The sequence below is a fragment of the Oncorhynchus gorbuscha genome, linkage group LG12 (genome assembly GCF_021184085.1).
Source record: "Oncorhynchus gorbuscha isolate QuinsamMale2020 ecotype Even-year linkage group LG12, OgorEven_v1.0, whole genome shotgun sequence".
In the NCBI taxonomy this organism is placed as follows: Eukaryota; Metazoa; Chordata; class Actinopteri; order Salmoniformes; family Salmonidae; genus Oncorhynchus; species Oncorhynchus gorbuscha.
This window is the reverse complement of record NC_060184.1, coordinates 1,817,097-1,844,988: the sequence shown is the minus strand read 5'-3', so window position 1 is coordinate 1,844,988 and position 27,892 is coordinate 1,817,097. Positions and strand designations below refer to the sequence as shown.

The 27,892-nt window shown below is 44.6% G+C and overlaps 1 protein-coding gene across 1 annotated transcript in view; it reads left to right on the top strand.

Annotated features, from left to right (window-relative positions):
* Positions 1 to 27,892, top strand: part of LOC123990451 (pleckstrin homology domain interacting protein) — a 137,923-nt gene that overhangs the window by 103,597 nt on the left and 6,434 nt on the right. The window contains exons 27-37 of the mRNA XM_046290987.1: positions 8,256 to 8,380; positions 8,590 to 8,672; positions 10,547 to 10,658; positions 12,040 to 12,101; positions 12,234 to 12,389; positions 16,928 to 17,048; positions 17,687 to 17,812; positions 19,933 to 20,008; positions 20,122 to 20,175; positions 25,298 to 25,465; positions 27,594 to 27,746. Of these exons, the coding sequence (XP_046146943.1) occupies positions 8,256 to 8,380; positions 8,590 to 8,672; positions 10,547 to 10,658; positions 12,040 to 12,101; positions 12,234 to 12,389; positions 16,928 to 17,048; positions 17,687 to 17,812; positions 19,933 to 20,008; positions 20,122 to 20,175; positions 25,298 to 25,465; positions 27,594 to 27,746 (1,236 nt within the window). The remainder of the gene's footprint in view (positions 1 to 8,255; positions 8,381 to 8,589; positions 8,673 to 10,546; positions 10,659 to 12,039; positions 12,102 to 12,233; positions 12,390 to 16,927; positions 17,049 to 17,686; positions 17,813 to 19,932; positions 20,009 to 20,121; positions 20,176 to 25,297; positions 25,466 to 27,593; positions 27,747 to 27,892) is intronic.

Sequence of the window (27,892 nt, the reverse complement as noted above, 5' to 3'; positions counted from 1 at the left end):
CTAACACCCCCACCCCCACACATACTAACACCCCCCCACACACACATACTAACACCCCCCCACACACACATACTAACACCCCCCCCCACACATACTAACACCCCCCCCCACCAACATACTAACACACCCCCCACACACATACTAACACACCCCCCCACACACACATACTAACACCCCCCCACACACATACTAACACCCCCCCACACACATACTAACACCCCCCCCCACACACATACTAACACACCCCCACACACACATACTAACACCCCCCCACACACATACTAACACCCCCCCCCACACACATACTAACACACCCCCCACACACATACTAACACACCCCCACACACACATACTAACACACCCCCCACACACATACTAACACCCCCCACACACATACTAACACACCCCCACACACACACACTAACACACCCACACACACACATACTAACACACCCCCCACACACACATATTAACACACACTACACACACTAACACACCCACACACACACATACTAACACACCCCCACACACATACTACCACCTCCCCACACACACTAACACCCCCCCCCCACACACATACTAACACCCCCCCACACACATACTAACACCTCCACCCACACACATACTAACACCCCCGCCACACATACTAACACCCCCACACATACTAACACCCCCGCCACACATACTAACACCCCCCCACACACACATACTAACACCCCCCACACACACTAACACCCCCCCACACACATACTAACACCCCCCACACATACTAACACCCCCACCCACACACATACTAACACCCCCCCACACATACTAACACCCCCCACACATACTAACACCCCCTCCACACACACATACTAACACCACCCCCACACATACTAACACCCCCACACACACTAACACCCCCCCACACACATACTAACACACCCCCACACATACTAACACCCCCACACACACTAACACACCCCCACACATACTAACACCCCCACACACATACTAACACACCCCCCACACACATACTAACACCCCCCACACACATACTAACATACCCCCACACATACTAACACCCCCCACACATACTAACACCCCCCACACACATACTAACACCCCCCCCCCCACACATACTAACACCCCCCACACACACTAACACACCCCCCACACATACTAACACCCCCACACACATACTAACACACCCCCCACACACATACTAACACCCCCCACACACATACTAACACCCCCACACATACTAACACCCCCCCACACACATACTAACACCCCCACACACATACTAACACCCCCCCTACTAACACCCCCACACACACTAACACACCCCCCACACACATACTAACACCCCCCACACACATACTAACACCCCCCACACATACTAACACACCCCCCACACACATACTAACACCCCCCCACACACATACTAACACCCCCACACATACTAACACACCCCCCACACACATACTAACACCCCCCCCACACATACTAACACCCCCCACACATACTAACACCCCCCACACACATACTAACACCCCCCCACACACATACTAACACCCCCACACATACTAACACCCCCCACACATACTAACACCCCCACACACATACTAACACCCCCCCACACATACTAACACCCCCCCCACACATACTAACACCCCCCCCACACATACTAACACCCCCCCCCCCACACTAACCCCCCCCCACACACATACTAACACCCCCCCACATACTAACACCCCCCCACACACATACTAACACCCCCACCCCCACACATACTAACACCCCCCCACACATACTAACACCCCCCCCCACTACACATACTAACACCCCCACCCCACTACACATACTAACACCCCCTCCCCCACTAACACACTAACACACCACCCCACTACACACACTAACACACCCCCACACACACATACTAACACCCCCCCACACACATACTAACACACACCCCCACACACATACTAACACACCCCCCACACACACATACTAACACCCCCCCACACATACTAACACCCCCACCCACACACATACTAACACCCCCGCCACACATACTAACACCCCCCCACACACACATACTAACACCCCCCCACACACTAACACCCCCCCACACACATACTAACACCCCCCCACACATACTAACACCCCCACCCACACACATACTACACACCCCCCCACACATACTAACACCCCCCCACACATACTAACACCCCCTCCACACACACATACTAACACCACCCCCCCACACATACTAACACCCCCCACACACACTAACACCCCCCCACACACATACTAACACACCCCCCACACATACTAACACCCCCACACACACACATACTAACACCCCCCCACTACACATACTAACACCCCCCCACACATACTAACACCCCCACCCCCACACACATACTAACACCCCCCACACACACATACTAACACCCCCACCCCCACCCCCACACACACACTAACACCCCCCCACACACACACATACTAACCCCCCCACACACTAACACCCCCCACACATACTAACACCCCCCACACATACTAACACCCCCACCTCCACACACACACTAACACCCCCCACACACACACTAACACCCCCCCACACATACTAACACCCCCCACACACACATACTAACACCCCCCACACACACACATACTAACACCCCCACCCCCACACACATACTAACACCCCCCACACACACATACTAACACCCCCACCCCCACACACACACTAACACCCCCCCACACACACACATACTAACACCCCCCCACACACATACTAACACAGCCCCACACACACACATACTAACACCCCACCCCCCCACACACATACTAACACCCCCCACACACATACTAACACCCCCCCACACACATACTAACACCCCCCACACACACATACTAACACCCCCACACACATACTAACACCCCCCCACACATACTAACACACACCCCCACACACACTAACACCCCCACACACACACATACTAACATCCCCCCACACACACATACTAACACACCCCCACACACATACTAACACCCCCCCACACACATACTAACACACCCCCCCACACACACTAACACACCCCCACACACACTAACACCCCCCCCCCCCCACACACACACTACTAACACCCCCCCCCCACACACATACTAACACATCCCCCACACACACACTAACACACCCACACACACACATACTAACACACCCCCCACACACACATACTAACACACACTACACACTAACACACCCACACACACACATACTAACACACCCCCCACACACATACTAACACCCCCCCCCACACACATACTAACACCCCCCACACACACTAACACCCCCCACACACATACTAACACCCCCCCACACATACTAACACTCCCACCCACACACATACTAACACCCCCCCACACATACTAACACCCCCCCACACACATACTAGCACCACCCCCCACACATACTAACACCCCCACACACACTAACACCCCCCCACACACATACTAACACCCCCACACACACTAACACCCCCCCACACACATACTAACACCCCCCCACACACACTAACCCCCCCCCCCACACATACTAACACCCCCCCCCCCCCCCACACATACTAACACCCCCACTACACATACTAACACCCCCACTCCCACACATACTAACACCCCCCCCACATACTAACACCCCCCCCCCCCACTACACATACTACCCCCCCACACATACTAACACCACCACCCCACTACACATACTAACACCCCCCCCCCCCACTAACACACTAACACACCACCCCACTACACACACTAACACACCACCCCACTACACACACTAACACACCACCCCACTACACACACTAACACACCACCCCACTACACACACTAACACACATCCCCACTACACACTAACACACCCTACACACACTAACACACACCCCCACTACACACTAACATACCATACACACACTAACACACACACTAACACACACCCCCACTACACACTAACACACCACCCCAATACACACTAACATACCATACACACACTAACACACACCCCACTACACACTAACACACCCTACACACACTCACACACATTAACACCCCCACTACATACACTAACACACACCCCCACTAACACACTAACACACCACCCCACTACACACACTAACACACACCCCCACACACACTAACACACACCCCCACTACACACACTAACACACACCCCCACTACACACATTAACACACCACCCCACTACACACACTAACACACCCTACACACACTAACACACATTAACACCCCCACTACACACACTAACACACATTAACACCCCCCCACTACACACACTAACACACATTAACACCCCCCCACTACATACACTAACACACCCCCCCACTACACACATTAACACACCCCCACTACACACACTAACACACATTAACCCCCCCCCACTACATACACTAACACACACCCCCCACTACACACATTAACACACCCCCCCCCACTACACACATTAACACCCCCCCCCCACTACACACATTAACACACATTAACACACCCCCCACTATACACATTAACACACATTAACACACCCCCCCACTACACACACTAACACACATTAACACCCCCCCACTACACACATTAACACACATTAACACCCCCACTACATACACTAACACACATTAACACCCCCACTACACACATTAACACACATTAACACCCCCCCACTACACACACTAACACACATTAACACCCCCCCACTACACACACTAACACACACCCCCACTACACACACTAACACACACTAACACCCCCCACTACACACACTAACACACCCCCCCACTACATACACTAACACACATTAACACCCCCCACTACACACACTAACACACATGAACACCCCCACTACACACATTAACACCCCCACTACACACACTAACACACATTAACACCCCCACTACACACACTAACACACACCCCCACTACACACATTAACACACCCCCACTACACACATTAACACCCCCCCCACTACACACATTAACACACCCCCACTACATACACTAACACACACCCCCACTACACACATTAACACACATTAACACACCCCCCCACTACACACACTAACACACGTTAACACACCCCCCACTACACACATTAACACACCCCCCCCCCACTACACACACTAACACACATTAACACCCCCCACTACATACACTAACACACACCCCCCACTACACACATTAACACACATTAACACACCCCCCACTACACACACTAACACACATTAACACACATTAACACACCCCCCCACTAACACACATTAACACACATTAACACACACCCCCACTACACACACTAACACACATTAACACACCCCCCACTAACACACATTAACACCCCCACTACACACACTAACACACATTAACACACCCCCACTAACACACATTAACACCCCCCACTACACACATTAACACCCCACCCACTACACACATTAACACCCCCCCACTAACACACATTAACACCCGCCCCACTACACACATTAACACCCCCCACTACACACATTAACACCCCCCCCCACTAACACACATTAACACCCCCCCACTAACACACATTAACACCCCCCACTAACACACATTAACACACATTAACACCCCCCCACTACACACATTAACACCCCCCACACTACACACATTAACACCCCCCCACTACACACATTAACACCTCCCCCCACTAAACACACTAACACACATTAACACACACACACATTAACACCCCCCCACTACACACATTAACACCTCCCCCACTAAACATTTAACACACATTAACACCCCCCCACTAACACACATTAACAACCCCCCACTAACACACATTAACACCCCCCACTAACACACATTAACACACATTAACACCCCCCACTACACACATTAACACCCCCCACTACACACATTAACACCCCCCCCACTACACACATTAACACCTCCCCCACTACACACACTAACACACATTAACACACATTAACACCCCCCCCCACTAACACACATTAACACACATTAACACCCCCCACTACACACATTAACACCCCCCCCCCACTACACACATTAACACCCCCCCCACTACACACATTAACACCTCCCCCACTACACACACTAACACACATTAACACACATTAACACACATTAACACCCCCACTACACACATTAACACACATTAACACCCCCCACTACACACACTAACACACATTAACACCCCCACTACACACATTAACACCCCCCCACTACATACACTAACACACATTAACACCCCCACTACACACATTAACACATATTAACACACCCCCCACTACACACATTAACACCCCCCACTACACACATTAACACATATTAACACCCCCCCACTACATACACTAACACACATTAACACCCCCCCACTACATACACTAACACACATTAACACCCCCCCCCACTACATACACTAACACACATTAACACCCCCCCCCCCACTACATACACTAACACACATTAACACCCCCACTACATACACTAACACACAATAACACCCCCCCCCACTACATACACTAACACACATTAACACCCCCCACTACACACATTAACACCCCCCACTACATACACTAACACACATTAACACCCCCCACTACACACATTAACACATATTAACACATCCTCCCACTACACACATTAACACACCCCCCACTACATACACTAACACACATTAACACCCCCCCACTACACACATTAACACCCCCCACTACACACATTAACACCCCCCACTACACACATTAACACCCCCACTACACACACTAACACACATTAACACCCCCCACTACACACATTAACACACATTAACACCCCCCCACTACATACACTAACACACATTAACACCCCCCCACTACACACATTAACACCCCCCACTACACACATTAACACATATTAACACCCCCCCCCCCACTACACACATTAACACATATTAACACCCCCCCACTACACACATTAACACATATTAACACCCCCCCACTACACACATTAACACCCCCCCCACTACACACATTAACACATATTAACACCCCCCCACTACACACATTAACACACATTAACACCCCCCACTACACACACTAACACACATTAACACCCCCCCACTACACACATTAACACACATTAACACACCCCCCCACTACACACATTAACACCCCCACTACACACATTAACACACATTAACACACCCCCCCACTACACACATTAACACCCCCCCACTACACACACTAACACACATTAACACCCCCCACTACATACACTAACACACCCCCCACTACACACACTAACACACATTAACACCCCCCCACTACACACATTAACACCCCCCCACTACACACACTAACACACATTAACACCCCCCCACTACACACATTAACACACATTAACACACCCCCCCACTACACACATTAACACACATTAACACACCCCCCACTACAAACATTAACACACACTAACACACACCCCCCACTACACACATTAACACACATTAACACACCCCCCCCCACTACACACACTAACACACATTAACACCCCCACTACACACATTAACACCCCCCACTACACACACTAACACACATTAACACCCCCCCACTACACACATTAACACACCCCCACTACATACACTAACACACATTAACACCCCCCCACTACACACATTAACACCCCCACTACACACACTAACACACATTAACACCCCCCCACTAACACACATTAACACCCCCCCACTAACACACATTAACACCCCCACTACACACACTAACACACATTAACACCCCCCACTACACACATTAACACACATTAACACCCCCCCCCTACACACACTAACACACATTAACACCCCCCCCCCCACTACACACATTAACACACACTAACACACATTAACACACACTAACACACACTAACAAACACACTAACACACTAACACACACGCACTAACACACACACACACACACACACACACACACACACACACACACACACACACACACACACACACACACACACACACACACACACACACACACACACACACACACACACACCACCACCCCCACCACACACACAAGGAAAAGACATGAATAAGATTGTCAGCTAAATGACTAAATCACCCTGACCTCAAGAAACAACTGGGTGTGTGTGTGTGTGTGTGTGTGTGTGTGTGTGTGTGTGTGTGTGTGTGTGTGTGTGTGTGTGTGTGTGTGTGTCTCTGTAGGAGCAGGAGCTGGTGAAGATAGTAGGGCTAAAGTATGAGGTTGGTCTCCCCTCTCTCTGCTGCCTCAAACTGGCCTTCCTGGACCCTGATACTGGCAAGCTGACTGGAGGCTCCTTCTCCATGAAGTAACCATACCTTACTCTGTGCTCTCTCTGTGTGTGTGTGTGTGTGTGTGTGTGTGTGTGTGTGTGTGTGTGTGTGTGTGTGTGTGTGTGTGTGTGTGTGTGTGTGTGTGTGTGTGTGTGTGTGTGTGTGTGTGTGTGTGTGTGCGCACAATTGTGACTGTGTTTCTGTGTTTGTGTGTTACTAACGTGGTATATGTGTGTTGTCATAGATACCACGACATGCCTGACGTGATTGACTTCCTGGTTCTGCGGCAGCAGTTTGATGATGCGAGAGACCACAACTGGACCATAGGTCAGTCTCTTTCTAAGGGCTCTGTGTCTGTGGTTAGGCCCATAGAGATGGATAGAGGTCTCATTATTGTATCTATGCCATTATGGGTAGGCCATAGAGATGGATAGAGGTCTCATCATGGTATCTATGCCGTTATGGTGTTTGTGGTTGGCCCATAGAGATGGATAGAGGTCTCATTATTGTATCTATGCCATTATGGGTAGGCCCATAGAGATGGATAGAGGTCTCATCATGGTATCTATGCCGTTATGGTGTTTGTGGTTGGCCCATAGAGATGGATAGAGGTCTCATCATTGTATCTATGACGTTTTGGGTAGGCCATAGAGATGGATAGAGGTCTCATCATCGTATCTATGACGTTTTGGGTAGGCCATAGAGATGTATAGAGGTCTCATCATTGTATCTATGCAGGTGACAGGTTTAGGTCAGTGGAAGATGATACCTGGTGGTGTTGTAATTAGAAATAACCTTGTCTCATCCAGGTGACAGGTTCAGGTCAGTGGTAGATGATACCTGGTGGTGTTGTAATTAGAAATAACCTTGTCTCATCCAGGTGATAGGTTCAGGTCAGTGATAGATGATACCTGGTGGTGTTGTAATTAGAAGTGACCTTGTCTCATCCAGTTGACAGGTTCAGGTCAGTGGAAGATGATACCTGGTGGTGTTGTAATTAGAAGTGACATTGTCCCATCCAGTTGACAGGTACAGGTCAGTGGTAGATGATACCTGGTGGTGTTGTAATTAGAAGTGACCTTGTCCCATCCGGGTGACAGGTTCAGGTCAGTGGTAGATGATACCTGGTGGTGTTGTAATTCGAAGTGACATTGTCCCATCCAGGTGACAGGTTCAGGTCAGTGGTAGATGATACCTGGTGGTGTTGTAATTAGAAGTGACCTTGTCCCATCCGGTGACAGGTTCAGGTCAGTGGTAGATGATACCTGGTGGTGTTGTAATTCGAAGTGACATTGTCCCATCCAGGTGACAGGTTCAGGTCAGTGGTAGATGATACCTGGTGGTGTTGTAATTAGAAATAACCTTGTCTCATCCAGGTGATAGGTTCAGGTCAGTGATAGATGATACCTGGTGGTGTTGTAATTAGAAGTGACCTTGTCCCATCCAGGTGACAGGTTCAGGTCAGTGGTAGATGATACTTGGTGGTGTTGTAATTAGAAGTGACCTTGTCCCATCCAGGTGACAGGTTCAGGTCAGTGAGATTGCGGTGTTGTAATAAGAAGTGACCCTGTCCCATCCAGGTGACAGGTTCAGGTCAGTGAGGTTGCGGTGTTGTAATTAGAAGTGACCTTGTCCCATCCAGGTGACAGGTTCAGGTCAGTGGTAGATGATACCTGGTGGTGTTGTAATTAGAAGTGACCTTGTCCCATCCAGGTGACAGGTTCAGGTCAGTGGTAGATGATACCTGGTGGTGTTGTAATTAGAAGTGACCTTGTCCCATCCAGGTGACAGGTTCAGGTCAGTGGTAGATGATACCTGGTGGTGTTGTAATTAGAAATGACCTTGTCTCATCCAGGTGACAGGTTCAGGTCAGTGGTAGATGATACCTGGTGGTGTTGTAATTCGAAGTGACCTTGTCCCATCCAGGTGACAGGTTCAGGTCAGTGGTAGATGATACCTGGTGGTGTTGTAATTAGAAGTTACCTTGTCCCATCCAGTTGACAGGTACAGGTCAGTGGTAGATGATACCTGGTGGTGTTGTAATTAGAAGTTGCCTTGTCCCATCCAGGTGACAGGTTCAGGTCAGTGGTAGATGATACCTGGTGGTGTTGTAATTAGAAGTGACCTTGTCCCATCCAGGTGACAGGTTCAGGTCAGTGAGGTTGCGGTGTTGTAATTAGAAATGACCTTGTCCCATCCAGGTGACAGGTTCAGGTCGGTCATAGACGATGCCTGGTGGTTCGGGACCATTGAGGACCAGGAGCCCTTCCAACCAGAGTACCCAGACAGCCTGTTCCAATGCTACAATGTCTGGTAGGTTATAACATCTCTATGAACTTTCATAAACCTATAACCCTGTATAATGCCAGACAGACTTTTCCAACGCTACAATGTCTGGTATGTTATAACAACTCTATGAGCCTCAATAACCCTATCACTCTGTATAATGCCAGGCAGCCTGTTCCAGTGTTCACAACATCTGGTAGGTTATAACACCGCTGAGCCTTCATAACCCTATAACCCTTCATAACTCCAGACAGACTGTTCCAGTAATACATCATCTGGTAGGTTTTAACACCTCTGAGCCTTCATAACCCTATAACCCTTCATAACTCCAGACAGACTGTTCCAGTAATACATCATCTGGTAGGTTTTAACACCGCTGAGCCTTCATAACCCTATAACCCTTCATAACACCAGACAGACTGTTCCAGTAATACATCATCTGGTAGGTTTTAACACCTCTTTGCCTTCATAACCCTATAACCCTTCATAACACCAGACAGACTGTTCCAGTAATACATCATCTGGTAGGTTTTAACACCTCTGAGCCTTCATAACCCTATAACCCTTCATAACACCAGACAGACTGTTCCAGTAATACATCATCTGGTAGGTTATAACACCTCTGAGCCTTCATGACCCTATAACCCTTCATAACACCAGACAGACTGTTCGTTTTACTACATCTGGTAGGTTATAACACCTCTGAGCCTTCATAACCATATAACCCTTCATACCACCAGACAGACTGTTCGTTTTACTACATCTGGTAGGTTATAACACCTCTGAGCCTTCATAACCCTATAACCCTTCATAACACCAGACAGACTGTTCCAGGAATACATCATCTGGTAGGTTTTAACACCTCTGAGCCTTCATAACCCTATAACCCTTCATAACACCAGACAGACTGTTCGTTTTACTACATCTGGTAGGTTATAACACCTCTGAGCCTTCATAACCATATTACCCTTCATAACACCAGACAGACTGTTCCAGTAATACATCATCTGGTAGGTTATAACACCTCTGAGCCTTCATAACCCTATAACCCTTCATAACACCAGACAGACTTTTCGTTTTACTACATCTGGTAGGTTATAACCCTGCATTAACCTTTATGACATGAAACATCCTTGATACTCATTATTATTATTATTTTTTTTTAATGAATTTTACAAAAACACAAACATCAACATGATCCTTTAGCGTGATGATAATGTCTTTCCTTTCTAGCTGGGATAATGATGATGATGACAATGATGATAATGTGTGTCCTGTCCAGCTGGATGATAATGCTGATGATAATGTGTGTCCTGTCCAGCTGGATGATAATGATGATGCCAATGATGATAATGTGTGTCCTGTCCAGCTGGATGATAATGATGATGATAATGTGTGTCCTGTCTAGCTGGGATAATGGTGACACAGAGAAGATGAGTCCTTGGGACATGGAGCCTATCCCCAACGAGGGTAGGTCACACACACACACTTGTTAAACGCCTGTGTATCGTTCTGATGATGTGTGGTCCATCAGTAGTCTGTTGTTCTGATGATGTGTGGTCCATCAGTCGTCTGTTGTTCTGATGATGTGTGGTCCATCAGTAGTGTTTCCAGAGGAGCTGGGTCAGAGCGTTCCTCTAACGGAGGAGGAGCAGAGAGAGCTGCTGTATGTTCCCCTGGAGGGGGAGTGGGGCGCCGCCACGCGGAACCACGAGTGCCAACGCATCGTCAACGCCATCGACCAGCTTACCACACTCGGTATGACCTCATCACCACAAGACACAGTGACACAGCTGACACAATCTGACATCATGAGATACAGTTGAAGTCGTAAATTTACATACACCTTCGCCAAATACATTTAAACTCCGTTTTTCACAATTCCTGGCATTTAATCCTAGTAAAAATTCCCTGTCTTAGGTCAGTTAGGATCACCACTTTAGTTTAAGAATGTGAAATGTCAGAATAATAGTAGAGAGAATTATTTATTTCTGCTTTTATTTCTTTCATCACATTCCCAGTGGGTCAGAAATTTACATACACTCAATTAGTATTTGGTAGCATTGCCTTTAAATTGTTTAACTTGGGTCAAACGTTTTGGGTAGTCTTCCACAAGCTTCCCACAATAAGTTTGGTGAATATTGGCCCATTCCCCCTGACAGAGCTGGTGTAACTGAGTCAGGTTTGTAGGCCTCCTTGCTGGCACATGCTTTTTCAGTTCTGCCCAAACATTTTCTATAGGATCGAGGTCAGGGCTTTGTGATGGCCACTCCAATACATTGACTTTGTTGTCCTTAAGCCATTTTGCCAAAACTTTGGAAGTATGCTTGGGGTCATTGTCCATTTGGAAGACCCACTTGTGAGCAAGCTTTAACTTCCTAACTGATGTCTTGAGATGTTGCTTCAGTATATCCACATAATTTTTCTTTCTCATGATGCCATGTATTTTGTGAAGTGCACCAGTCCCTCCTGCAGCAAAGCACCCCCACAACATGATGCTGCCATCCCCGTGCTTCACGGTTGGGATGGTGTTCTTCGGCTTGCAAGCCTCCCTCTTTTTCCTCCAAACATAACGATGGTCATTATGGCCAAACAGTTCTATTTTTGTTTCATCAGTCCAGAGGACATTTCTCCAAAAAGTACGATCTTTGTCCCCATGTGCAGTTGCAAACTTTAGTCTGTCTTTTTTTATTGCGGTTTTGGAGCAGTGGCTTCTTCCTTGGTGAACGGCCTCAGGTTATGTCGATATAGGACTCGTTTTACTGTGGATATTGACACTTTTGTACCTGTTTCCTCCAGCATCTTCACAAGGTCTTTTGCTGTTGTTCTGGGATTGATTTGCACCTTTCGCACCAAAGTACATTCATCCCTAGGAGACAGAACGCGTCTCCTTCCTGAGCGGTATGACGGCTGCGTGGTCCCATGGGGTTTATACTTGCGTACTATTGTTTGTACAGATGAACGTGGTACCTTCAGGCATTTGGAAATTGTTCCCAAGGATGAACCAGACTTGTGGACGTCTACATTTTTTTTGTCTGAGGTCTTGACTGATTTCTTTTGATTTTCCCATGATGTCAAGCAAAGAGGCACTGAGTTTGAAGGTAGGCCTTTAAATATATCCACAGGTACACCCCCAATTGACTCAAATTATGTCAATTAGCCTATCAGAAGCTTCTAAAGCCATGACATAATTTTCTGGAATTTTCCAAGCTGTTTAAAGGCACAGTCAACTTAGTGTACGTAAACTTCTGACCCACTGAAATTGTGATACAGTGAATTAAAAGTGAAATAATCTGTCTGTAAACAATTGTTGGAAACTTTACTTGTGTCTTGCACAAAGTAGATGTCCTAACCGACTTGCCAAAACTATAGTTTGTTAACAAGAAATGTGTGCAGTGGTTGAAAAACTAGTTTTGATGACTCCAACCTAAGTGTATGTAAACTAGTTTTGAAGACTCCAACCTAAGTGTATGTAAACTAGTTTTAATGACTCCAACCTAAGTGTATGTAAACTAGTTTTAATGACTCCAATCTAAGTGTATGTAAACTAGTTTTAATGACTCCAGCCTAAGTGTATGTAAACTAGTTTTAATGACTCCAACCTAAGTGTATGTAAACTAGTTTTAATGACTCCAACCTAAGTGTATGTAAACTAGTTTTAATGACTCCAACCTAAGTGTATGTAAACTAGTTTTAATGACTCCAACCTAAGTGTATGTAAACTAGTTTTGATGACTCCAACCTAAGTGTATGTAAACTAGTTTTAATGACTCCAACCTACGTGTCTGTAAACTAGTTTTGATGACTCCAACCTAAGTGTATGTAAACTAGTTTTGATGACTCCAACCTAAGTGTATGTAAACTAGTTTTGATGACTCCAACCTAAATGTATGTAAACTAGTTTTAATGACTCCAACCTACGTGTCTGTAAACTAGTTTTAATGACTCCAGCCTAAGTGTCTTTAAACTAGTTTTAATGACTCCAGCCTAAGTGTATGTAAACTAGTTTTAATGACTCCAGCCTAAGTGTATGTAAACTAGTTTTAATGACTCCAGCCTAAGTGTATGTAAACTAGTTTTGGTGACTCCAACCTAAGTGTCTGTAAACTAGTTTTAATGACTCCAGCCTAAGTGTATGTAAACTAGTTTTAATGACTCCAGCCTAAGTGTATGTAAACTAGTTTTAATGACTCCAACCTAAGTGTATGTAAACTAGTTTTGGTGACTCCAACCTAAGTGTATGTAAACTTCCGATTTCAACTGTATGTTGTTAAATCCAGAGATACTTAGAAAGAATGAAATCCCAGCGGTCAATGAATGGAGAAACGTATAATACCCCACCCAGCATCCTGTCTCCAATCTACGTACTATTCCAAAGCAATTACACAGGACAAACCCATTATCTCACATCTCTGAAAATATTTATAATGTTGTATTTCTTGTTGACGTAATTCATGCTGATGTTGGTTTTTTGAGCTCGGTATGACCTCATCAGCATTGAATTGCCCAGAATGCACTGTAGAGCCCATTGACGACACATGGTCAATGTACACAATAGGCGTTAATACAATCCCAATGGTGTTTCCCATCTCCTCAAAAATATCTCGTCAATCCAGCTCATAATTGGGCTTCACTTCACATAATATACTGTACATTACATCACAGTTTACATATCGTACTAGACATCCCATACACTGAACAGTGACCTGGGCTCCCTCTAGTGGAATGATGGAGACACAGTACACTAACACACCCCTATCCCTTTCCTCTCTCGCTCTCTGTCGCTCTCTGTCTCTCTCTCTCTCTTACTCTCGCTCTCTGTCTCTGTCGCTCTCTGTCTCTCTCTCTCTCTCTCTCTCTCTCTCTCTCTCTCTCTCTCTCTCTCTCTCTCTCTCTCTCTCTCTCTCTCTCTCTCTCTCTCTCTCTCTCTCTGTCTCTCTGTCTCTCTGTCTCTCTCGCTCTCTCTCTCTCTCTCTCTCTCTCTCTGTCGCTCTCTGTCTCTCTCTGTCTCTCTCTCTGTCTGTCTCTGTCTCTGTCTCTGTCTCTGTCTCTCTCTCTCTCTCTCTCTTACTCTCACTCTCTGTCTCTGTCGCTCTCTCTCTCTGTCTGTCTCTCTCTCTCTGTCTGTCTCTCTCTCTCTGTCTGTCTCTCTCTCTGTGTCTGTCTGTCTCTCTCTCTCAATTCAATTTAAGGGCTTTATTGACATGCTAAACATATGTTAAACATTGCCAAAGCAAGTGAGGTAGATAATAAACAAAAGTGAAATAAACAATAAAAATTAACAGGAAACATTACACTCACAGAAGTTACAAAAGAATAAAGACATTACAAATGTCATATTATGTATATTCACAGTGTTGTAACGATGTGCAAATAGTTAAAGTACAAAAGGGAAAATAAATAAACATAAATATGGGTTGTATTTACAATGGTGTTTGTTCTTCACTGGTTGCCCGTTTCTCGTGGCAACAGGTCACAAAACTTACTGCTGTGATGTCACACTGGTATTTCACCCAGTAGATATGGGACTTTATCAACATTGGGTTCATTTTTGAACTCTCTGGATCTGTGTAATCTGAGGGAAATATGTGTCTCTAATATGGTCATAGATTTGGAGTTTAGGAAGTTCAGTTTCCACCTTATTTTATGTGCAGTGTGCACATAGCCGGTCTGCCTTCAGCATCCTTTCTCACGATAAGACTATTTTTTACCAGGTAAGTTGACTGAGAACACATTCTCATTTACAGCAACGACCTGGGGAAGAGTTACAGGGGAGAGGAGGGGGATGAATGAGTCAATTGTAAACTGGGGATTATTAGGTAACCGTGATGGTTTGAGGGCCAGCTTGGGAATTTAGCCAGGACACCTGGGTTAACACCCCTACTCTTACGATAAGTGCCATGGTATCTTTAATGACCTCAGAGAGTCAGGACACCCATTTAAGGTCCCGTCTGAAAGACGTCACCCTACGCAGGGCAGTAACCCCAATCATGCTATGACTATGCTCACTGAGTCTGTACATAGTCAAAACTTTCCTTAGGTTTGGGTCAGTCACAGTGGTCAGGTATTCTGCTACTGTGTCCTCTCTGTGTAGGGTCAGTCACAGTGGTCAGGTATTCTGTATTCTGCTGTGTAGGGTCAGTCACAGTGGTGTACTCCGCTCTGTTTAGGGCCAAATAGCATTCTAGTTTGCTATGTTTTTTTTGTTAATTCTGTCCAATGTGTCAAGTAATTATATTTTTGTTTTCACATGATTTGGTTGGGTCTCCCTCCCTCCCTTCCTCTCTCTCCTCTAGATGTCGCTGTACCGTTTGCCTTGCCAGTAGATCTCCAGGCTTATCCTTCCTACTGTACTGTAGTAGCCTACCTCACGGACCTCAGCACCATACGGTCCAGGCTGGAGAACCGCTTCTACAGGTACCACGAGGACAGAGTGTGTGTGTGTGTGTGTGTGTGAGGACAGTGTGTGTGAGGACTGTGTGTGTGTGAGGGCTGTGTGTGTGTGTGAGGACAGTGTGTGTGTGCGTGTGTGTGTGTGAGGACAGTGTGTGTGAGGACCGTGTGTGTGTGAGGACGGTGTGTGTGTGAGGACAGTGTGTGTGAGGACGGTGTGTGTGTGTATGGCCAGTGTGCGTGTGAGGACAGTGTGTGTGTGTGTGTGTATGGACAGTGTGTGAGAGGACAGTGTGTGTGTGAGGACAGTGTGTGTGTGTGAGGACAGTGTGTGTGTGTGAGGACAGTGTGTGTGTGTATGGACAGTGTGTGTGAGGACAATGTGTGTGAGGACAGTGTGTGTGTGAGGACAGTGTGTGTGAGGACAGTGTGTGTGAGGACAGTGTGTGTGAGGACAGTGTGTGTGTGGACAGTGTGTGTGAGGACAATGTGTGTGAGGACAGTGTGTGTGAGGACAATGTGTGTGAGGACAGTGTGTGTGAGGACAGTGTGTGTGAGTGTAACAGCGTGTGTGTGTGAGGACAGTGTGTGTGAGGACAGTGTGTGTGGACAGTGTGTGTGAGGACAGTGTGTGTGAGTGTAACAGTGTATCTCCTCCATAGGCGTATGTCATCGTTGATGTGGGAGGTGCGTTATATTGAACACAACGCTCAAACCTTTAATGAAACTGGAGCCTTCATCGTTAAAACGGCCAAGTTCGTCTCTGACCTCATGCTCAGCTTCATCAAGTAAGACTCTACTGTTACTATATATATTATACACTGACAAATAACTATAGTTATAACTACAGTTAATTCGGAAAGTATTCAGACCCCTTGACTTTTCCCACAAAAAGGTGAGGTACAGCCTTATTCTAAAATGGATTAAATAGTTTTCCCCCTCGTCAGTCAACACACAACCCCATAATGACAAAGCTAAAAAAGTCAGCTAATTTATTAAATATTAAAAACGTAAATATTACATTTCCGTAAGTATTCACACCCTTTTCTCCCTACTTTGTTGTAGCACCTTTGGCAGCGATTACAGCCTCGAGTCTTCTTGGGTATGATGCTACCAGCTTGGCACACCTGTATTTGGGGAGTTTCTCCTATTCTTCTCTGCAGATCCTCTCAAGCTCAGTCAGGTTGGATGGGGAGCGTTGCCGCATAGCTATGTTCAGGTCTCTCCAGAGATGTTGGATCGGGTTCATGTCTGGGCTCTGGCTGGGCCACTCAAGGACATTCAGAGTCTTGTCCTGAAGCCACTCCTGCGTTGTCTTGCCTGTGTGCTTAGGGTCGTTGTCCTATTGGAAGGTGAACCTTCACCCCAGTCTGAGGTCCTGAGCGCTCTGGAGCAGGTTCTCATCAAAGATCTCTCTGTACTTTGTTCTGTTCATCTTTCCCTGGATCCTGACTAGTCTCCCCGGCCCTGCCACTGTAAACATCCTCACAGCATGATGCTGTCACCACCATGCTTCAACGTAGGGATGGTGCCAGGTTTCCTCCAGACCTGACACTTGATATTAATGCTACATAGTTTAATATTGGTTTCACCATGTATCTCATGGTCTGAGTCTTTATGTGCCTTTTGATAAACTCCAAGCGGGCTGTCATGTGCCTTTCCCTGAGGAATGGCTTATGTCTACCATAAAGGCCTGATTGGTGGAGTGCTGCAGAGATAGTTATCTGTCTGGAAGGTTCTCCCATCTCCACAGAGGAACTCTGGAGCTCTGTCAGAGTGACCATTGGGTTCTTGGCCACCTCCAGACCGTCCAGCCCTAGGAAGAGTCTTGATGGTTCCAAACGTCTTCCAAATAACAATGACAGAGGCCACTGTGTTCTTGGGGACCTTCAACACTGCAGAATGATGGAGGCCACGGTGTTCTTGGGGACCTTCAACACTGCAGAATGATGGAGGCCACTGTGTTCTTGGGGACCTTTAATACTGCAGAATGATGGAGGCCACTGTGTTCTTGGGGACCTTCAACACTGCAGAATGATGGAGGCCACTGTGTTCTTGGGGACCTTCAATGCTGCAGAATGATGGAGGCCACTGTGTTCTTGGGGACCTTCAATGCTGCAGAATGATGGAGGCCACTGTGTTCTTGGGGACCTTCAATGCTGCAGAATGATGGAGGCCACGGTGTTCTTGGGGACCTTCAATGCTGCAGAATGATGGAGGCCACTGTGTTCTTGGGGACATTCAATAATTTTGCACGCCCAATTTTTCAGTTTTTGATTTGTTAAAAAAGTTTGAAATATCCAATAAATGTCGTTCCACTTCATGATTGTGTCCCACTTGTTGTTGATTCTTCACAAAAAAATACAGTTTTATATCTTTATGTTTGAAGCCTGAAATGTGGCAAAAGGTCGCAAAGTTCAAGGGGGCCGAATACTTTCGCAAGGCACTGTATTTCTTGGCCGAACGAAGCAAGAAGGTTTCTTTGCAGCAATTTGACCATGAAGGCCTGATTCACATAGTCTCCTCTGAACAGTTGATGTCAAGATGTGTCTTTTGTTATAGAGCCAAAAATATTATCCACACATCTTCGTGTTGTTGTTTGTTTAGTTTAGTGTGTTCCAATTTTCACCTCTCTCTCTCTCTCTCTCTCTCTCTCTCTCTCTCTCTCTCTCTCTCTCTCTCTCTCTCTCTCTCTCTCTCTCTCTCTCTCTCTCTCTCTCTCTCTCTCTCTCTCTCTCATATATTTCCCCATCTCTCTATTTAATATATTTCTCTCTCTCATCTCTTTCCTTCCTTCCTTCCTCTCTCTCTCTCTCTCTCTCTCTCTCTCTCTCTCCTCTCTCTCTCTCTCTCTCTCTCTCTCTCTCTCTCTCTCTCTCTCTCTCTCTCATCTCTCTCTCTATCCCAGGGACCCCACTATGACTGACATTATTCCTCTGTACAACATCATGAAGAAGACTGCTTTCTCTGACACCGAGGATGAGGTGTGTCTTTATCTTTTTTTACTTTGTTATGTGTAAACACTAACAGTGGTAGAAACAGAAAGAGTATCCTATATGTTCCTATATGTTGATGTTGTGTTTCCATGGTGATGTAGGATGATGAAGATGAAGATACGGACACTCCTGGAACGTCCACACGAAACAGGAAGGTATAACACACCTCATCACACCTCTGATTAGCCTGAACCTGAGTTATACTGTTAGCACTGAGGCTCTGATTAGCCTGAACCTGAGTTATACTGTTAGCACTGAGGCTCTGATTAGCCTGAACCTGAGTTATACTGTTAGCACTGAGGCTCTGATTAGCCTGAACCTGAGTTATACTGTTAGCACTGAGGCTCTGATTAGCCTGAACCTGATTATTAGCCTGAACCTGAGTTATACTGTTAGCCTGAACCTGAGTTATACTGTTAGCACTGAGGCTCTGATTAGCCTGAACCTGAGTTATACTGTTAGCACTGAGGCTCTGATTAGCCTGAACCTGAGTTATACTGTTACCACTGAGGCTCTGATTAGCCTGAACCTGAGTTATACTGTTAGCACTGAGGCTCTGATTAGCCTGAACCTGAGTTATACTGTTAGCACTGAGGCTCTGATTAGCCTGAACCTGAGTTATACTGTTAGCACTGAGGCTCTGATTAGCCTGAACCTGAGTTATACTGTTAGCACTGAGGCTCTGATTAGCCTGAACCTGAGTTATACTGTTAGCACTGAGGCTCTGATTAGCCTGAACCTGAGTTATACTGTTAGCACTGAGGCTCTGATTAGCCTGAACCTGAGTTATACTGTTAGCACTGAGGCTCTGATTAGCCTGAACCTGAGTTATACTGTTAGCACTGAGGCTCTGATTAGCCTGAACCTGAGTTATACTGTTAGCACTGAGGCTCTGATTAGCCTGAACCTGAGTTATACTGTTAGCACTGAGGCTCTGATTAGCCTGAACCTGAGTTATACTGTTAGCACTGAGGCTCTGATTAGCCTGAACCTGAGTTATACTGTTACCACTGAGGCTCTGATTAGCCTGAACCTGAGTTATACTGTTAGCACTGAGGCTCTGATTAGCCTGAACCTGAGTTATACTGTTAGCACTGAGGCTCTGCAACTGAAAACATTGATATACTATGTAGATTAATGTCTCTGAAACTCACTTAGATAATACATTTGATGATACAGCAATACATGGTTTCAACATATTCAGAAGAGACAGGAATGCCAATGGTGGAGGTGTAGCCGTTTATATTTGGAACCATATTCCTGCAAAGCTTAGAGAGGATTTCATTACTACTGTTGAAGTAATATGGCTACAGGTGGCTGCCTCACCTAAATCCCATTCTGGTGGGAATCTGCTATAGACCACCAAGTGCTAACAGTCAGTATCTGGATAATATGTGTGAAATGCTTGATAATGTATGTGATATCAACAGAGAGGTTTATTTTCTGGATGATATAAATATTGACTGGCTTTCATCAAGCTTCCCACTCAAGAGAACTTCAAACTTTAGTCAACCTACCAGGGTATTTACAAACACTACAGGAATGAAATCATCAACATGTATTGATCACATATTTACTAATGCTGCAGAAATGTGCTCTAAAGCAGTATCCAGATCCATCAGATGTAGTGATCATAATATAGTAGCCATATCTGGGACAACCAAAGACTAGACTAGTCTAGTAGAAGTCAGACAAAAGGTTTTGTATTGGATTCCAATGTTGAAGATGTGAAACATATTTGTTGGTCTGATGTAATGAGGAACATTCTGCACTTTAAGCATTTCTGAAATTGATTCTTCCGGTTACTGACAGGCATGCACCCGTAAAGAAACTGCCTGTTAAAACGGGCCCCACGGATAGATGATTAAATAACTGTATGGTTGAGAGGGATGAGGCTAAGGGAATGGCAAATAAGTCTTGACAACACAGAAGATTGGCAAACATACAGTACATTGAGAAATAACGTAACGAAATTGAGCAAAAAGAAAAAGAAACTAATATGAAACAAAGTTAAATGATTAAAAAAAGAATGAAAGTAAAAAGCTCTGTAGTTCTCGGCAGAAAAGCTAATACAGCTCCATTCTTCATTGAAAAGCTAACACAGCTCCATTCTTCATTGAACAGCTAACACAGCTCCATTCTTCATTGAAAAGCTAACACAGCTCCATTCTTCATTGAAAAGCTAACACAGCTCCATTCTTCATTGAAAAGCTAACACAGCTCCATTCTTCATTGAAAAGCTAACACAGCTCCATTCTTCATTGAAAAGCTAACACAGCTCCATTCTTCACTGAAAAGCTAACACAGCTCCATTCTTCATTGAAAAGCTAACACAGCTCCATTCTTCATTGAAAAGCTAACACAGCTCCATTCTTCATTGAAGCTGATGGCTCATTCATAACAAAACCATTCTTCATTGAAAACGACTAACAACAGCTCCATTAACTTCATTTAGAAAAGCTTTTAACAGCTCCATTCTTCATTGAAAACTGTAACACAGCTCCATTCTTCATTGAATAACCGAGCATAACACAGCTCCATTCTTAACCGTATTAAAATTATTAATATGACATAACTGTATCATAATATGACATTCTTCACTATGAAAAGCTAAATATGACATAACCATTCTTCATTGAAAAGCTAACTGTATCATAATATGACTAACCATTATGACATAACATTGAAAATATAATAATATTATTAATATGACATAACACATAATATGTCATTCTTCATAATATGAAAAGCATAATATAATAATATTATTAATATGAAAACTGCATAACACAGACTAACATTCTTCATTGAAAAGCATAACAAGCTAATATGACATAACCGTCATCATAATCATATGATCATAATATAATATATGACATAACTGTATCATAATATTCTTCATTGATCATAATATGACTGATGGCTCATTCATAATATAATAATTTTTAATATGACATAACTGTATCATAATAATAACTTTCATAATATGACTAACTGATTAATATGACTCATTTATAATAATATTATTAATAACATAACTGTGTCATAATCATGTCATAATATGACATAACTGTATCATAATATGACATAACTGTATCATAATATGACATAACTGTATCATAATATAATAATATTATTAATATGACATAACTGTATCATAATATAATAATATTATTAATATGACATAACTGTATCATAATATGACATAACTGTATCATAATATGACATAACTGTATCATAATATGACATAACCGTATCATAATATAATAATATTATTAATATGACATAACTGTATCATAATATAACTGATCATAATATGACATAACTGTACCATAATATGACATAACTGTATCATAATATGACATAACTGTATCATAATATAATAATATTATTAATATGACATAACTGTATCATAATATGACATAACCGTATCATAATATGACATAACCATAATATAATAATATTATTAATATGACATAACCGTTTCATAATATGACATAACTGTATCATAATATGACATTACAGCTGACACAATTTGTCATAACTTGTCATAGTATGTCATAACCTGTCATAGTATGTCATAACCTGTCATAGTATGTCATAACCTGTCATGACCCGTATATGGTGTTATTTTATGGCTGGTTATAACACCTACATGAGAGTATCAAATATATTCAAATACATATTTTTTCGTACTCCTGAAATCAGCAACAGAGCATTGCGGTAGGTGCATGTTGGACATCAATATGTGCGCAATTACAATGATAATTGAACATGATGAATTAAAAACTAAATATATAATATAAACATACTGTTGACAGTATGGTGTAACATTCCTATGGTGTAATGGAATGTTTTGCCTTGTGTGGTTTTGTGTGTTTTGACACTCTATGTAGGTGTCATAACCAGCCATAAAATATTGCAATATACTGTATGTCACAACAGGTTTAAATAGATTTGTCATGACAGTGTTATTTATGACCATATTATAACAGGTTATGGCAAGTTTATGTTCGCTGTTATAACATATTATGACATGCTGGGTGTCAAGTAAAGTGTTACCAACTTAGGCATGCCATGCAAACAACAAATGCTGAGCCTTCACATTCATGCACAACGAACCAAATAACGAAAGACTGTAGCTTTGAATTCCACAATGTGGACGAGGTGAAACAATTATTGCTATCTGTAAATAAGGACAAACCACCTGGAAACGAAAACCTGAATACATTGTGACTCCTGTTTGCCACTTCTTCAATATAAGCCTAGGAGTGTGCCCTCAGGGCTGGAGGGAGGTAAAGGTTATTCCACTGCCCAGAAATACACTACATGACCAAAATAATATGGACACCAGCTTATCAAACATCTCATTCCAAAATCATGGGCATTAATATGGTCCCCCCCTTTGCTGCTATAACAGCCTCCGCTCTTCTGGGAAGGCTTTCCACTAGATGTTGTAACATTGCTGCAGGGACTTTCTTCCAATCAGCCACAAGAGCATTGGTGAGGTCGGGCACTGATGTTGGGCGATTAGGCTTGTAGTCGGTGTTCTAATTCATCCCAAAGGTGTTCGATGGGGTTGAGGTCAGGGCTCTTTGCAGGCCATTCAAGTTCTTCCACATCGATCTCAACAAACCACTTCTGTATGGACCTCGCTTTGTACACAGAGGCATTGTCATGCTGAAACAGGAAAGGGCCTTACCCAAACTGACCCAGCTACAAACTATACAAGAGCTATTTAGGGAAGAAGCAGTCAGCTGGTATTCTGTCTATAATGGAGTGGCCAGCACAGTCACCAGATCTCAACGTTAATGAGCTGTTGTGGGAGCAGCTTGACCGTATGGTACGTAAGACGTGCCCATCAAACCAATCCAACTGGTGGGAGGTGCTTCAGGAAGCATGGGGTGAAATCTCTTCAGATTACTTCAACAAATTGACAACTGGAATGCCAAAGGTCTGCAAGGCTGTAATTGCTGCAAATGGAGGATTCTTTGACTAAAACAAAGTTTGAAGGACACAATTATTCTTAAAAAATAAAAAATCATTATTCATAACTTTTTCAACGTCGTGCCTATATTTCCTATTCATTTTGCTACTCATGTCGTATATGTTTTCATGGAAAACAAGGACATTTCTAAGTGACCCCAAACTTTTGAACGGTCGTGAATATTATGTATTTTATTTGTTGTTTCCTGTTTGGACCCCAGGAAGAGTAGCCTCAGCTAATTGGAGATGCTGATAAATACATAGTTGTGCTGATGATATGATGTGTATTAGGGTCGTGGCGTTGGTCTGCAGCAGCTGCAGCGTGGCGGTGGTGTAAGGCGAGGCCGGCCCTTAGACCCCCAGGCCTGGCGGGGGCGCAGCAAGGAGCTGATAGACCTGCTCTTCCAGTGTGAAGACTCAGAACCCTTCAGACAACCTGTCGACCTGGAACAGTACCCCGTAAATACCTGTCTCACTTCTTTACATACCTGTCTCACCTCTTTTACATACCTGTCTCACTTCTTTACATACCTGTCTCACCTCTTTTACATACCTGTCTCACCTCTTTATACATACCTTTCTCACTTCTTTACATACCTGTCTCACCTATTTACATACCTGTCTCACCACTTTACATACCTGTCTCACCTCTTTACATACCTGTCTCGCCTCTTTTACATACCTGTCTCACCACTTTACATACCTTTCTCACTTCTTTACATACCTGTCTCACTTCTTTACATACCTGTCTCACCACTTTACATACCTGTCTCACCTCTTTACATACCTATCTCACCTCTTTACATACCTGTCTCACCACTTTACATACCTGTCTCACTTCTTTACATACCTGTCTTGCCTCTTTACATACCTGTCTCGCCTCTTTACATACCTGTCTTGCCTCTTTACATACCTGTCTCACTTCTTTACATACCTGTCTTGTCTCTTTACCTACCTGTATCACCACTTTACATACCTGTCTCACTTCTTTACATACCCGTCTCACCTCTTTACATACCTGTCTCACCTCTTTAAATGCCTGTCTCACCTCTTCAGATACCTGTCTCACCTCTTTAAATACATGGCTCACCACTTTACATACCTGTCTCACCTCTTTAAATGCCTGTCTCACCTCTTCAGATACCTGTCTCACCACTTTACATACCTGTCTCAACTCTCTACTCAACTGTCTCACCACTTAGCATACCTGTCTCACCACTTTACATACCTATCTCACCTCTTTACATACCTGTCTCACTTCTTTACATACCTGTCTCACCTATTTACATACCTGTCTCTAACCTGTCTGTCTCTAACCTGTCTGTCTGTCTCTAACCTGTCTATCTCCAACCTGTCTGTCTCTAACCTGTCTGTCTGTCTCTAACCTGTCTATCTCCAACCTGTCTGTCTCTAACCTGTCTGTCTGTCTGTAACCTGTCTGTCTCTAACCTGGTCTGACAATCTATCTCTCTATCTTCCATGTCTGTCTCTAACCTGTCTGTCTGTCTCTAACCTGTCTGTCTGTCTCTAACATGTCTGTCTGTCTCTAACCTGTCTGTCTGTCTCTAACCTGTCTGTCTCTAACCTGTCTGTCTTTAACCTGTCTGTCTGTCTCTAACCTGTCTTTCTGTCTCTAACCTGTCTTTCTGTCTTTAACCTGTCTGTCTGTATAACCTGGTCTGTATCTAACCTGTGTCTGTCTGTCTGTCTCTAACCTGTCTGGTTGTCTTTAACCTGTCTGTCTGTCTCTAACCTGTCTTTCTGTCTTTAACCTGGCTGTCTGTATAACCTGGTCTGTCTCTAACCTGTCTGTCTGTCTTTAACCTGTCTGTCTGTCTCTAACCTGTCTTTCTGTCTTTAACCTGTCTGTCTGTATAACCTGGTCTGTATCTAACCTGTCTGTCTGTCTTTAACCTGTCTGTCTGTCTCTAACCTGTGTTTCTGTCTCTAACCTGTCTGTCTGTATAACGTGGTCTGTCTCTAACATGTCTGTCTGCCTCTAACCTGTATGTCTGTACAACCTGGTCTGACTCTAACCTGTCTGTCTCTCTAACCTGTCTGTCTCTAACCTGGTCTGTCTCTAACCTGTCTGTCTCTAACCTGGTCTGACAATCTACCTCTCTCGCTTACATGTCTGTCTGTATAACCTGGTCTGTCTCTAACCTGTCTGTCTGTCTCTAACCCATCTGTCTGTCTCTAACCTGGTTGTCTGTCTCTAACCTGTATGTCTGTCTCTAACCTGTCTGTCTGTATAACCTGGTCTGTCTCTAACATGTCTGTCTCTAACCTGGTCTGTCTCTAACCTGTCTGTCTGTATAACCTGGTCTGTCTCTAACCTGGTCTGTCTCTAACCTGTCTGTCTCTAACCTGTCTGTCTGTATAACCTGGTCTGTCTCTAACCTGTATGTCTGTCTCTAACCTGGTCTGTCTCTAACCTGGTCTGTCTCTAACCTGGTCTGTCTCTAACCTGTCTGTCTGTATAACCTGGTCTGTCTCTAACCTGGTCTGTCTCTAACCTGTCTGTCTCTAACCTGTCTGTCTCTAACCTGTCTGTCTGTATAACCTGGTCTGTCCACCTGACCCTCAGGACTATCTGGACATCGTGGACACCCCCATGGACTTTGGGACGGTGAGGGGGATGCTAAGATCGGGGGAGTACACCTCTCCCCTGGAACTCTACCAGGACGTACGGCTCATCTTCAGCAACTCTAAAGCTTACACACCCAGCAAGAAGTCCCGGGTGAGACGCGCTGTTACACTCACTATTCATATTTATGTGTTAATACACTTACTATTCATATTTATGTGTTAATACACTTACTATTCATATTTATGTGTTAATACACTTACTATTCATATTTATGTGTTAATACACTTACTATTCAT